General features: G+C 52.5%; 2 protein-coding genes across 3 annotated transcripts in view; one reads left to right on the forward strand and one right to left on the reverse strand.

The window, feature by feature from the left end:
* The first annotated feature begins 424 nt into the window (after positions 1-424).
* On the forward strand, positions 425-10,771 carry ARAF (A-Raf proto-oncogene, serine/threonine kinase). Its single transcript, XM_079910772.1, has 16 exons — positions 425-533; positions 1,871-2,025; positions 2,165-2,268; positions 3,030-3,132; positions 3,223-3,377; positions 3,490-3,588; positions 4,997-5,138; positions 5,243-5,270; positions 5,350-5,495; positions 5,590-5,792; positions 7,505-7,681; positions 7,784-7,830; positions 8,370-8,488; positions 8,727-8,858; positions 9,855-9,989; positions 10,195-10,771. Exons 2-16 carry the CDS (start codon positions 1,930-1,932, stop codon positions 10,327-10,329), a joined length of 1,821 nt encoding a protein of 606 aa, XP_079766898.1. The 5' UTR covers positions 425-533; positions 1,871-1,929; the 3' UTR covers positions 10,330-10,771.
* Positions 10,772-10,832: 61 nt separating this feature from the next.
* Positions 10,833-12,372, reverse strand: part of SYN1 (synapsin I) — a 43,681-nt gene continuing 42,141 nt past the window's right edge. The window contains exon 13 of one of the 2 annotated variants that reach the window (XM_079910769.1): positions 10,833-11,785. In XM_079910769.1, the coding sequence (XP_079766895.1) occupies positions 11,758-11,785 (28 nt within the window). In that variant the 3' untranslated portion in view covers positions 10,833-11,757. Of the gene's footprint in view, positions 11,824-12,372 lie in introns of both variants that reach the window. The other variant, XM_079910770.1, reaches the window with a different exon arrangement.

The following is a 12,372-nucleotide window of genomic DNA, read 5'->3' on the forward strand; positions in this document are numbered from 1 at the left end:
ACAGTCTCTTAGAATTGGAAAACTTTGCAGATATTTGGTCTGATTCTAACCCATTTCAAAGACGGTAAAACTGAGACATAGGAAAATCCCAAATGGGTACTTAGGGCGCTGGGTCACACTGGAGCAAAAAGGACGCTTAAGGATCCTCCGCCCAAATTCGGGGATCCCTAAAGTCAGCCCCAGGTGACCAAAAAAAAAAAAAAACAAAAAAAACCACCCTGCTTGATTCCACTACGGCACGATTGGGGTTAAAGCCCATGGAACGCTGGTCTCCTCCCGACTGCGCCTGCGCGAGTCAGGACGTGCGAATTTGCCCTGGACCCTGACGTTTCAGGCAGCCCCTCCTAATGCGGAACACGACCCACATTCCGCCGGTCCTGCCTTGACAGGCGTGACCCTAATCCAATAAGAATGGAGGGCTGAGTCCTCCGGAGCCAATAGCCAAAGCCCGAGGGGCGGTGGAGGCGGACTCTGTAAGGAAACAAGAAGACAGGCCCAAGATGGAGGCGGCGGCGGCTGTAGCGGCGTGACAGGTGAGGGCAGGCCCGGCAGGGTTAGGTTTCTGGAGAGACTGCTGGGCTCGGGTAGGGAGCCGGGACCGAAAGCTCAGCTCCAGGATGGCTGCGCCTGGGCCCCGATGCCCCCCGCCCGGAACCGGAGGAGTGGTTTGACCCGGGGTGAGACCATCTTCGACAACGCGGGGGGGGGGTAGACTGGAATAGGGGTGCAAGGCTGCGGGGGATGGTTTCGCCCGTCGCGTGTGGCAGCGCGCCTGCGCAGAGCTGGAAGGCCCTCGGTGGGCGGGGTCAGGCCGAATGGGGCTTGGGTTGTGGTGTCTTGTCATGTGCAGTCCCTCTTAACCTCCTTAAGGTATCTGATGACCCTTGCTTACCGACAACGGGGAATGCGTGAAGATGAAGCTCACTTCTCGCTTTCCTTATTCTGGATCAATGTCTAGCTCACTAGGAGAATGTTTGAGGATTCCCCCATTCCTCCTCTTTAACCCTCCCCAACCTCCTTCCATTATCACCAGTAATATAACTGCGACCCTTTCATTAGTTGTCAGGGAGAATTTTGGAGCGCCCTCCGCCCCACCCGCGCCTTACCCCCATTTATCTCACCTCAACCATGTCTGGTGATGCTCCATTACCCTCCTTTCCCCCATGACAGTGTCTGGTGACACCCATTATCCACTCTTCTACCCATTACAGTCCCTAGTGACCCCTGTTACATCTCCCCGCAGCGTAGTGTCTGCTGAGCCTCTATGAACTCCCCATCATAGTCTGGTGACTCCCATTAGCCACCTAACACAGTATCCATGAACCTACCATCATTACAGTTCAGGGCTTTGGGATGCCCACAGTGCCCTTACGAACACTGTTTGGTGCAATTCCCATTTCCCTCAAACTAAGGGCAGTATCTGATGATCCTCTGTTAGTTCCCCATCACCCTATCTGTGACTCACCCCACACCACAGCATCTGAACCCCCTTCTCCATTAGAAAGCCAGGGCAGCCTGTTCATGTCCATTACGTACCTGACAGGCCCCAGTGCAGTGCGTGCTGACTTCCCCGTTAGTCCCTAGCACGGAGACTTACGTGCTCCTGTGCCCTCCGGGACAGTGTGTGTACCTCTCACTATGTCCTACCCCCCACCCCACCCCGCCCTACGCAGTGAATCCGAGACCTTGGCACTTAAGTGTGAGACAGACAACAGGAGCGGCTGAGCAGAGGAGGAACTGGATCCCTTGGGCTGTGTGGAAATTAGGCTACAAGGGGTGACGTGGAGCTGGGAGATTGAATTTTTGTCCTCTGCCACTTTGCTTCCAGACCATCATTATGGGACCTCTGAATTTTACCTCTGTCTTCTAGGAGCCCCATGGCACCTGCCCAGCCCCACCTTAGCCCGTCTTGACAAAGTCCTAGGCTCCATGGAGCCACCACGGGGCCCCCCTGCCAACGGGGCCGAGCCATCCCGGGCGGTGGGCACCGTCAAAGTGTACCTGCCCAACAAGCAACGCACGGTGGTGAGTCTGACGGGAGCAAAACTGGCAAGGGGTAGGCATGGACCCGGTTGTAAATCTTGGATCAGAAAGGTGACAAGGGCTGGGAGAGTCAGCTGGGGACTCCACTGAGAGCTGACTCCTCACATCTACACACACACAGGTGACTGTCCGGGATGGCATGAGTGTTTACGACTCATTAGACAAGGCCCTCAAGGTGCGGGGACTCAATCAGGATTGCTGTGTGGTCTACCGGCTCATCAAGGGGTAAGTGTGGCACTGCCACCTCCAACTGGGCGCGCAGCCTTCCAGCCCCTCCTCAGAGTCATGGGACTCTCCACTCTGCTGTGCAGTCTCCGTTAGTCTTCCCTTCATTCGGTGACTCCGTGAGTGCATCCAGCTTTTGTCTCATTACTTCATTAGTTTATTGGCCTGTAAGGTCAGCAGCTCATTTTCTTCTTGCACCCCAAATCCTCACCGTGCTCCGTCATGTCCTCCCGGAATTCATCTGTTTCATCTTTCACTGTTTTATCAATTTGTCAGCCCTCTCCTTCCTCTGTTTCCTTGTTCTCTGTCTGCTGTGTGGGCCTCGCTGACCTTCCATTTATTCCTCTGTTTTAGAGTTCCTTAACTTTTTTGTATTCAATTCACGCATTGCTTTTTATTTGTTATTTCAGTGCCTCACCAGCTGCTTTGTTGGGGGCTTGCTCAGGACTTCTAAGATTTAGTTGTTTCTTCAGTCTCATTTGCTCCTCGTCTTGTGGCTAAGAGCATGGACTCTTCGCACTGTCCTGCCACTTACAATCCCTTGTGGCTCTGGACAAGTCATTTCATCCCCCTGAGCCTCAGTTTCCCCATATGTAAAATGGGGACAAGGATAGTACTAGTTCCTAGAGTTGCTGTACTGAGAATGAAACATGCCATCTATTATTGCATGGATGGCAAGCTTGGAGGGACTTTTGGGGGGTTCCCTTCTTCCCCATGGCCCCATCCACCCTCCCACTCACTCCCTTCCATGCCTTCTGCAGTCGAAAGACAGTCACCGCCTGGGACACAGCCATTGCACCCCTGGATGGCGAGGAGCTCATTGTGGAGGTCCTCGAAGACGTCCCCCTGACCATGCACAATTTTGTGAGTGCAGGGTAGAAACTGGGGGCAGACCGTGGGTGTGGCGGGAGGGTCCCTGACCAGGCCTCAATCTTCTCTACTCTGTGACAGCAGGTACGGAAGACATTCTTCAGCCTGGTCTTTTGTGACTTCTGCCTTAAGTTTCTGTTCCATGGCTTCCGCTGCCAAACCTGTGGATACAAGTTCCACCAGCATTGTTCCTCCAAGGTCCCCACAGTCTGTGTTGACATGAGTACCAACCGCCGACAGTGAGCCTGGCCTGGGGTGGGCAGGGGGATGGGGAGGACAGAGGCCCAGCCACAAGGCTCTTACAGACAGCTGACCCATGTTCCCTTGCTTTACACCCTGAATGCCCTCAAGGTTCTACCACAGTGTCCAGGATTTGTCCGGAGGCTCCAGACAGCATGAGGCTCCCTCGAACCGCCCCCTGAATGAGCCACTCACCCCTCAGGGTCCCAGGTAGGGAACGCCTTAGCTGAAGGGCTGCTGTCAGAAGAAAAAGATCTGGAGGCCTCTGTAGAGTACAAGCCATACTTAATTCATTTGTTTACTCCATGAACATTTATTTAGCACCTACAAGTGTGAGTAAGGGCATGGAGCTCTGGGGCCTTGGGTGATTCCCCTAATCTCTCTGGGCCTTAGTTTTCTCATCTGTAAAGAGCAGATAATGACCACATAGGGTTCTGGTGAGGATTAAATGAGTTAAGACATGTCCAATGCTTAGAACAAGATCTGGTATAAGATAAGTTCTTATTAATTATAATATATATCTATATATATATGCATCTAACTACTTAGTTAATTCTTCCATTATAACCATGCTCAAGCCTGTCCACTTTGAAATACATATTATTTTATCGTAAATTCCCTTTCAATTTCAATGTTGAAATATATTATTGCTCTAATATATCATGTTCATATGATATGCATTTTATATATCTATATTTTATAATGTCAATATTTATATGATATATTTATGCTATTGTATTATGTGTTATGTTGATAATATTTTCATATAATGTAGAACATCAAACATTTTTATGTAATGTATGAAATAGTAAAGTTAGAGCATTATATTATTTTTAATTATGGGTATATGTGAATAAATTATCTATAAATAGCATTTCAGGATAGTGAAGGGACCATTAAGAAATATTTTTGTAACATTATAATATATTTAGTATATATCATGTATAACAGATGTGTATGTATAACATATAACATTATTATAATATGTGTAAAGCATTGTAATTTTAATATAGATAACATACTGTATGTTATATAATACATAATATATTTGAATAGTACATATAGTTATACAATATTATATATTGCTCTTCCCCCACTATCTGCATGGCTTGCTGTCCTTCCTTTAAGTCTTTGCTCAAATGTCACTTGCTCAGAGAAGCCTTTCCTGACATCACCAGGGACACTTCCTGTCTCCTTATGTTGCTTTAGTTTTTGCTTTATTGCACCTGTCACCATTGGACATATTAAATATTCTTTGTTTTTTATTTCTCTTTTTTCCTGCTGCAGTCAGCCCCATGAGGGCAAGAAACTTTATTTGTTTTTTGTTTCTTTGGGTTTTTTTTAATCTAAAAATTTTAGTACAGTTCAAATCAGCATGCGTGTAGAACCTTTATTTGTTTCGTCCACAGTTTTATTTCCACTACCTAGAGTGGTATCTGGCACATGGCAGGCACTCAGTCAATGCTTCTTGAACAAATGCATAATAGTAATGACAGTGGACGTTTACTCTGTGTGAGCTAAACACACACTTAGGACGGGGCGGGGTGTGGGCGGTGGTGGCAGCTCTACTGGTTTTCTCATTCACTCGACAGTGATTTCACAACCTTTCCCCTGCCAGCTCCTGCACCCAGCACCGCGACCCCAAGCACTTCCCCTTCCCTGCCCCGGCCAACGCCCCCCTCCAGCGCATCCGCTCCACATCCACCCCCAACGTCCACATGGTCAGCACCACGGCCCCCATGGACTCCGGCCTCATCCAGGTTGGTGTCGAGGCGGGAGGTCACAGGGGAGCACCGGGCAGAGGGGAGGGCCATTCCTGTTGTCTTCCATGTCCTCTCTCTGACGCCCAGCCCTCTTCTTCCAGCTCCCTGCCCAGAGTTTCAACACTGACGGTGAGCCCCCCGCTACCTGCACCCTGAGTCCCCCACCCCACCCCACCCGGCTCCACTCACATCCTCTCCGCAACTGCAGCTGCCGGGAATAGAGGTGGTGGCGATGGAACCCCCCGGGGGAGCCCCAGCCCAGCCAGCATGTCCTCGGGGAGGAAGTCCCCACATTCCAAGTCCCCGTCAGAGCAGCGGGAGCGGAAGTCCTTGGCCGATGACAAGAAGAAAGTGGTGAGCTCCAGGGGGCACCTTTGGTGGGGGCACTGCAGGCCGAGTGATGAGGGGTGTGGGCAGGCCCCTGAGATGCCGCCCTTGTGGCCCGCAGAAGAATCTGGGGTACCGGGACTCGGGCTATTACTGGGAGGTGCCACCCAGTGAGGTGCAGCTGCTGAAGAGGATCGGGACGGGCTCGTTTGGGACCGTGTTTCGTGGGCGGTGGCACGGCGATGTGGCCGTGAAGGTGCTCAAGGTGGCCCAACCCACAGCTGAGCAGGCCCAGGCCTTCAAGAACGAGATGCAGGTGCTCAGGTGAGATTGCTCGCGCGCAGGGATGGGGGCAGGGGCGGTGGGCACCGCCTTGGTGCCTCTCTGGGTAAAGGCCGTACTGAAGGCATTTCCTGCACATCCCCTGTGTTTGTGTGGTGTTATAACCATAATGGTAAGTTTCTTCTCTATCAGAGAAGCCCCTTTCCCCTCTGGGAAGGGGTATGTTTGGAGGACCTCTAGTCACATTGGTGTTTGTGTTTGTGTAAATACTGATATTAATTAATGGCTCTGCCTCCAAAATGTGGGTCTTTTCAGTTGTCTGCTGTGAAATGGGTATCACCAGTGTTACTGTGGTACTTACATCAATAGCATAATGTGAGTTAACTGCATCACCAGGCAGCCTGGCATCCTTGCCTCTCGTCTGCTTGTTCTGCATCATTAGTATATGTTTATTGTGTTGCCTTCTTGTTATTAATTATAACAATACTGTACTTTAAAGAACAGTATTAGAACTATAATCAGAACCATAATTTAATCATTGTTTGATTAATGATTGTGGTTGCTCTACCTAATATATCATTCATACTATATTAACTCATTTGTGCTAAGAAACCCTGGCGCTCCCTTTTTGCTACCCTAGTTCCTACCACTCCTGGGGTTGCCAGTGTGGGCTTTCCCCTCTGACAAGTGGGCACAATTATGTTGCAGAGTTGACGTTATCATAATTCCTTGTGCTATTTTAATACTCATCCTCATAATGGATGCCACAGTAAGGAAATTTTCAGTCTCTGCTCCTCTCTATGAAATGGCAATGATTGGAGTGGGCTGTGAATTTGCGTTGTGTTCGTATTGAAACTATAACCTAACTGCTGTGAAGAATACTAACGCGCTGTGAGCAAAATTGCAGAGCGTTGTTGATGTTCTTTGCGTGTAAGTTACCATCGTAACTGCAGTTAATACTTCTATAAGGAATGAAAGTTTTCTTCTAAATGAGGGTGGCTCCATTCATACAGGACAGAGTTTCTGTCAGGTAACCTAGGTACCCAGTAGTGATAACAGCAAGGACAGTGATATTTTCAGGGTGCTTGCTTGTGTTCAGCTGTTCTAATAAGCACCTTACAGGTTATTTACTCACATATTCCTCCCAACACCCCTGTCAGGTACCTCACAGAATTATCACAGTTTTTCAGTTGAGGAAAATGAGGCACAGAGAAGTTAAGTGTCTTCCCTGAGATTGTACAGTGAGTACCCAGGGAAGCCTGGATTGGAACTTAGGATCTAATTTGAGTCCAAATCCCAAGCTCTTTACCTCTAAGCCTCTCATGGTTAACAGGATATAGTCACACATCACTGATATTTTTACCCAGCATTTATCAATATTATGTTGATATATCACTGATGACCATTTCTCATCTCAAATGGTCACAGGCTCAGGTCATGGTCCTGGTCAGAGGTATGGCAGGTATTGATGATTAAGACACTCCTGGTCAGTAGAGGGTGAGGGGTAATCTCTCCCTCCTGCTTTTGTTGGGAGACATGGATGAGGAAGCCCAGGACATAAGCGCCCAGCGTGGAATCATAGCCCAGCAAACATGTCTCACAACTTCATTGAATCTGGCCATAGTCTGGCCCTGAGCCTCCTGAAAGCCAGGGTGGGAATGATGGCAGAAGGCAGCAGTGAACAGCGCCATTCCCAATGCTCAGGAAGTTGCTGTTTACCCTCCCTGCCCTGATACCTTCTGCCCTGCCTGCAGGAAGACACGTCACGTCAACATCTTGCTGTTCATGGGCTTCATGACCCGGCCGGGATTTGCTATCATCACACAGTGGTGCGAGGGCTCCAGTCTCTACCACCACCTGCACGTGGCCGACACACGCTTCGACATGGTCCAGCTCATTGATGTGGCCCGGCAGACTGCCCAGGGCATGGAGTGAGCGTCCTGGCCCAGGGACTAGGGAGGGGGCTGGGGGATCTGGGGGTGGGGAGATGAGGTAGCCCCCAGACAGTCTGACACCTGCTTGTACCCCAACAGCTACCTCCATGCCAAGAACATCATCCACCGAGATCTCAAGTCTAACAGTATCTACATGTCCCTCTCTGAGGGCTGGGCTTGGGTGGGGGGCATCAAACAGGATGAGAGCTTAGAGGGATGGCTCTTGTGGGAGGCTTTCTGGGGGCAAACAGGGAGGGGCACATGTGGCATTTCCCTTTGCCAGGTGCCAGAGCTGTGGCTGGTGAGGGGCCTTCAATGGGAGTCTCTTGGTCAGGAGTCAGGGTTTTGACTGGTTCAGGTGCTGTTCTTTGGGACTCTGGTCAGGGTCTGAGGAGCGGCAGCTGTGGAGGGTGTTAGGGGGAGCTCCTGACCAGTGTCACAGGCATGGTGAGTGTGGGTGCCATTAGAGGAGCTTCCTAGTCAGGAGTCACAGGAGGGCCAAGTGTAGGGGGCATTCATTGGAGCTCCCCACCCAAGTCAAGGTTGTGGCTAGTTTGTGTGACATTGCGGGGCTTCTGGTCAGGGTTAGAGGCATGACTGGCGTGGAGGTGTCAACGAGAGCCTCCCAGTCAGGGCGAGAAGCCTGGCTATTGGGAGTCCCTGTAGTGGCCCTTGACCCTGGCGGACATCTTCCTACACGAGGGGCTCACGGTGAAGATCGGGGACTTCGGCCTGGCCACAGTGAAGACGCGGTGGAGTGGCGCCCAGCCTTTGGAGCAGCCCTCGGGCTCTGTGCTATGGATGGTGAGTTGGGCCAGGCTGGACTGGGGGCATATAGGGACATGGGCTGCTGGGCTAGGATGTGGGAGGCCGAGTGGGGCCGGGGATGCCTGCGCGCCGAGGTGTGGGTGTCTGGACTGCTCATGCTTCACCCCGTGTGGGTGGCTCTGAGTTACACCCAGTGTGGCTGGTGGGCCCTGGGCCTATGGGCCAGTCATTTGCTGACCTCCACATTCCTCCTGCCCGGTCCGGCCTACTGAAGGCAGCTGAGGTGATCCGTATGCAGGACCCGAACCCCTACAGCTTCCAGTCGGATGTCTACGCCTATGGGGTTGTGCTCTACGAGCTCATGACCGGCTCGCTGCCTTACAGCCACATTGGCAGCCGTGACCAGGTGAGCCCCATGCCTTACACCTGCTATCTCCCAGGCCAAGGGATCCCTTCAGCCTCCAAACCTCAGATCTCCACCTTTGCATAGACCAAGAACACCACACTTCCCCCAGAAACCCCAAGTTTTCTGAGCTGAGGATTCCCAGATTCCTCTGGGTCTTCCGTACCCAGAATTCCCTCCTTCACCCACATCTACTCCTCTGGGTCCTCAAAGTCCAGAATCTCCTGAATCCCTTATACCCAGAATCCCCCTAGGCCCCCAAAAGCCCAGAAGCCCTCTGGATCCCTAGACACACACAGTCCTCTGGCCTGGTTACTCAAACACTCCAAAGTCCCCAAAGCCCAGAATCCCATTTCTCCCAGAAACAATCCCTTTGTACTTCTGGAATCCTCACAGATACCTACAACCATTCAGGCCTTAGGTATCTGTCAGACTTCAGGGCCCTTGCATCCACAGTACTCTAGGCCCCAGACATTTCTCCAGGTTCAAGGCCTGGGATCTCCCAGACCCTCAGAAACCCAGGATCCTGTAGGCTTCACGTACCAATAGTCTTTGGGTCTTGAGCACTCACAGTCGTACAGACCACGTGGACCCATAGTCCTGTAGGCCCCAGACCTCTACAGAAATACAGACTACTGAGAGCTAGAATCCTTTAGCTTCCTCCAGACGCAGAACTTCATGTTTCCCCCAGACTCAGTACTTTCTAGGCCCCTAAGCCCCCTAGAAACCTGTGGACCCATAATCATCTGGGCCCCGGACACCTACAGTCCTTGACTTCCCCCAAGCTTAAATCCTTCTGTTTTGTAAGCAAAGAATCCTTCTAAGTCCTCAGAGACCCAGAATCTTTAGATCCACAAGATACCCACAATCTCCTGGGCCCCAATACCCAGAATACCCCAGTTCTCCTAAAAGGAGCCCTCCAGGTCCCTCAAGACCCAGAATTCCCTGGGCTTCCCAGCCCAGACCCCCAGATCACCCCATTCCTGTCTCCCCTCCCAGATTATCTTTATGGTGGGCCGTGGCTATCTATCCCCGGACCTCAGCAAAATCTCCAGCAACTGCCCCAAGGCCATGAGGCGCCTGCTGTCTGACTGCCTCAAGTTCCAGCGGGAGGAGCGGCCCCTCTTCCCCCAGGTGGGCCGAGGAGGAGGGCTGGACACCCTGGGGAGGGAGCCTCTGAGGAGAAGGACTCTGAGGTGTGAATGTGAACTGTGTTGTGTTCAAGGCTCCGAGGTGTACAATGTGTGTGAGTGTGTGCTTCCCCATTAGGCTGGGGTCTGGGGGTGTCGGGGTGCCCACGCGGATCTGGACACCCTTCCTCACCCGCCCCTGCCCCCAGATCCTGGCCACGATTGAGCTGCTGCAGCGGTCACTCCCCAAGATTGAGCGGAGTGCCTCCGAACCCTCCTTGCACCGTACCCAGGCTGATGAGTTGCCTGCCTGCCTACTCAGCGCAGCCCGCCTTGTGCCTTAGGTCCCACCCCCAGCCACCAGGGAGCCAATCTCAACCTGCCACGCCAAGGAGCCCTGCCCACCAACCAATCAATGTCTGTCTCTGCCCCGTTACTGCCTCAGGATCCCCCATCCCTGCCCTGGGAGATGAGGGGGTGCCCATGTACTTTTCAAGTTCCTCTGGAATTGGGGGACCCTCGAAGACCGAGACCCCTGCCTCCTCCATAATTCGGTTTCCTCTTGGCTTTGGCGATACTTCTAAATTCGGGAGCTCCTCCATCTCCAACGGCTGGGATTTGTGGCAGGGATTCCACTCAGAACCTCTCTGGAATTTGTGCCTGATGTGCCTTCCACTGGATTTTGGGGTCCCCAGCACCCCATGTGGATTTGGGGGGTCCCCTCTGTCTCCCACCATTCAAGGACTCCCCTCTTTCTTCACCAAGAAGCACAGAATTCTGCTGGGCCTTTGCTTGTTTATTTTTCTTCCCGACTCTTCTCATGGGGTTCAGAGCCGCTGAGGGGTGAGGGTGAGTCCAGGCAAGGGTTGGAGGTTGGGGGGAGGTGCGGACCACACAAACAGCGCCACTGCACGCATCACCACAGGCGGCACGATGAACGAGGACCACATATGCCAAGCACGGCACGAGAGGAGGCCACGTCAGTCACAGACACAGACATCACTGCAAAGGTGGGGAAGTGGGGGACCGCTGGCCTGTGTGCAAAGGATTCTGGGAGGATGGGTGGAGTTTGCATATTTAAGACAGCTGTCAGAGGCAGGAGAGTGGGGCAGGGGTCCCTGGGGAACTGAGGGGTCCTAGCAGTGGGAGGAGCTCCCAGTGTGTTGAGTGGGGTTGGTTGGGGGGGGTGAAGGGAAATCCTTGGGGAGCTGGGTGGGGGCAGGTGAAGAGGTGGATCTCCAGAGATGGGAGATCCATAGAAAGGGTCTCAAAGGTAGGGGTTTCTTAAGGATCTGGGAAATTTTGATGGGGAACAAGGTGTGCTTGAGAGCTCTGGTACCAGGAGTGGGGTTTTCCAGGAATTTCAGGGCTCCGGGAGGGGTTGCCTGGTGTTTGGGAGAGCTTCCAGAAAGGAAAATGCACTCTGAGGGCACCAGGAGTGGAGGTCTTCAGGGATTTGGAGGTTCTAGAACTGAGAAGTAGGTCTCAGTTTTTGAAAGGACTTGGGAATTCTGAACATGAGAACTGGATTTAGGACCGGGAGTGAGGTTTCCCCAGGGACTTGGGCATTCTGAGGAGTGAGAAGAGGGATCTTGGCGATCCAGGAGAGGGCTTCTCAAGGGATGAGATTCCAAAAGTGAGAAATAGATTCAGGGCCCAGACAGGGGTTGCCCAGGGATTTGGGGGCTCTCAGGGTGGGGTGTCAGTCGGAGAAGAGGCTGGCGAAAGACTTCCTCAGGCTGCGGATGGTCTCAGCTTTCACCTCGTCCTGGCTAAGGCTGGGCCTGGGCGGGGCTGGCTCTGGAAGGTTGAAGGCATTGGTCAGAGACTGGGATTTGCTAGAGAGAAACAAGGTGGAGGCGTGGGAGGAAGGGGGGAGAGGAAGGGAGGAGGGGGAGAGAAACACAACGTTACCCCAGGCCCGGCCCCAGCCCTGCCCCTCTGGTCCTGGGGCTGTGCCTGTGACCCTCCCACCCCCCAGCACGGGCCTGGACCCTGGAGGGATTCTCAGGACGAATGGAGGAGCCCTGGGCCAGGCTGGGAGGACTTGGATCCAAGGTGAAGAAGCCTGGGATTGATGGGAAGAGTTCTGGGCTGAATCTTCTCTTATAATTCTAGCCTAGATTGGGAGGAGTTTGATATAAAGGTGACGATGGGCAGGGAGGTTTCCAGTGTAAGGGTGAGGAGTCCAGAAAAGGGGGTGGTGGTGCTTGGACCAAGGACAGGCTGGAAGGGGCAAATCTAAGGGGGAGCAGTTGGGTGGGGCAGGACAGACTTCTGAGCTAAGAGAGGAGGTCTGGAATGGACCAGAAGAGGCAGAGAGGATGGTGTGATTTGGGAGGAGACTGAGATGGGCTAGAAGGGAGCCTAGACTGTAGGAAAAGCAT

The sequence above is a fragment of the Stenella coeruleoalba genome (assembly GCF_951394435.1).
Source record: "Stenella coeruleoalba genome assembly, chromosome: X".
Lineage (NCBI taxonomy): Eukaryota > Metazoa > Chordata > Mammalia > Artiodactyla > Delphinidae > Stenella > Stenella coeruleoalba.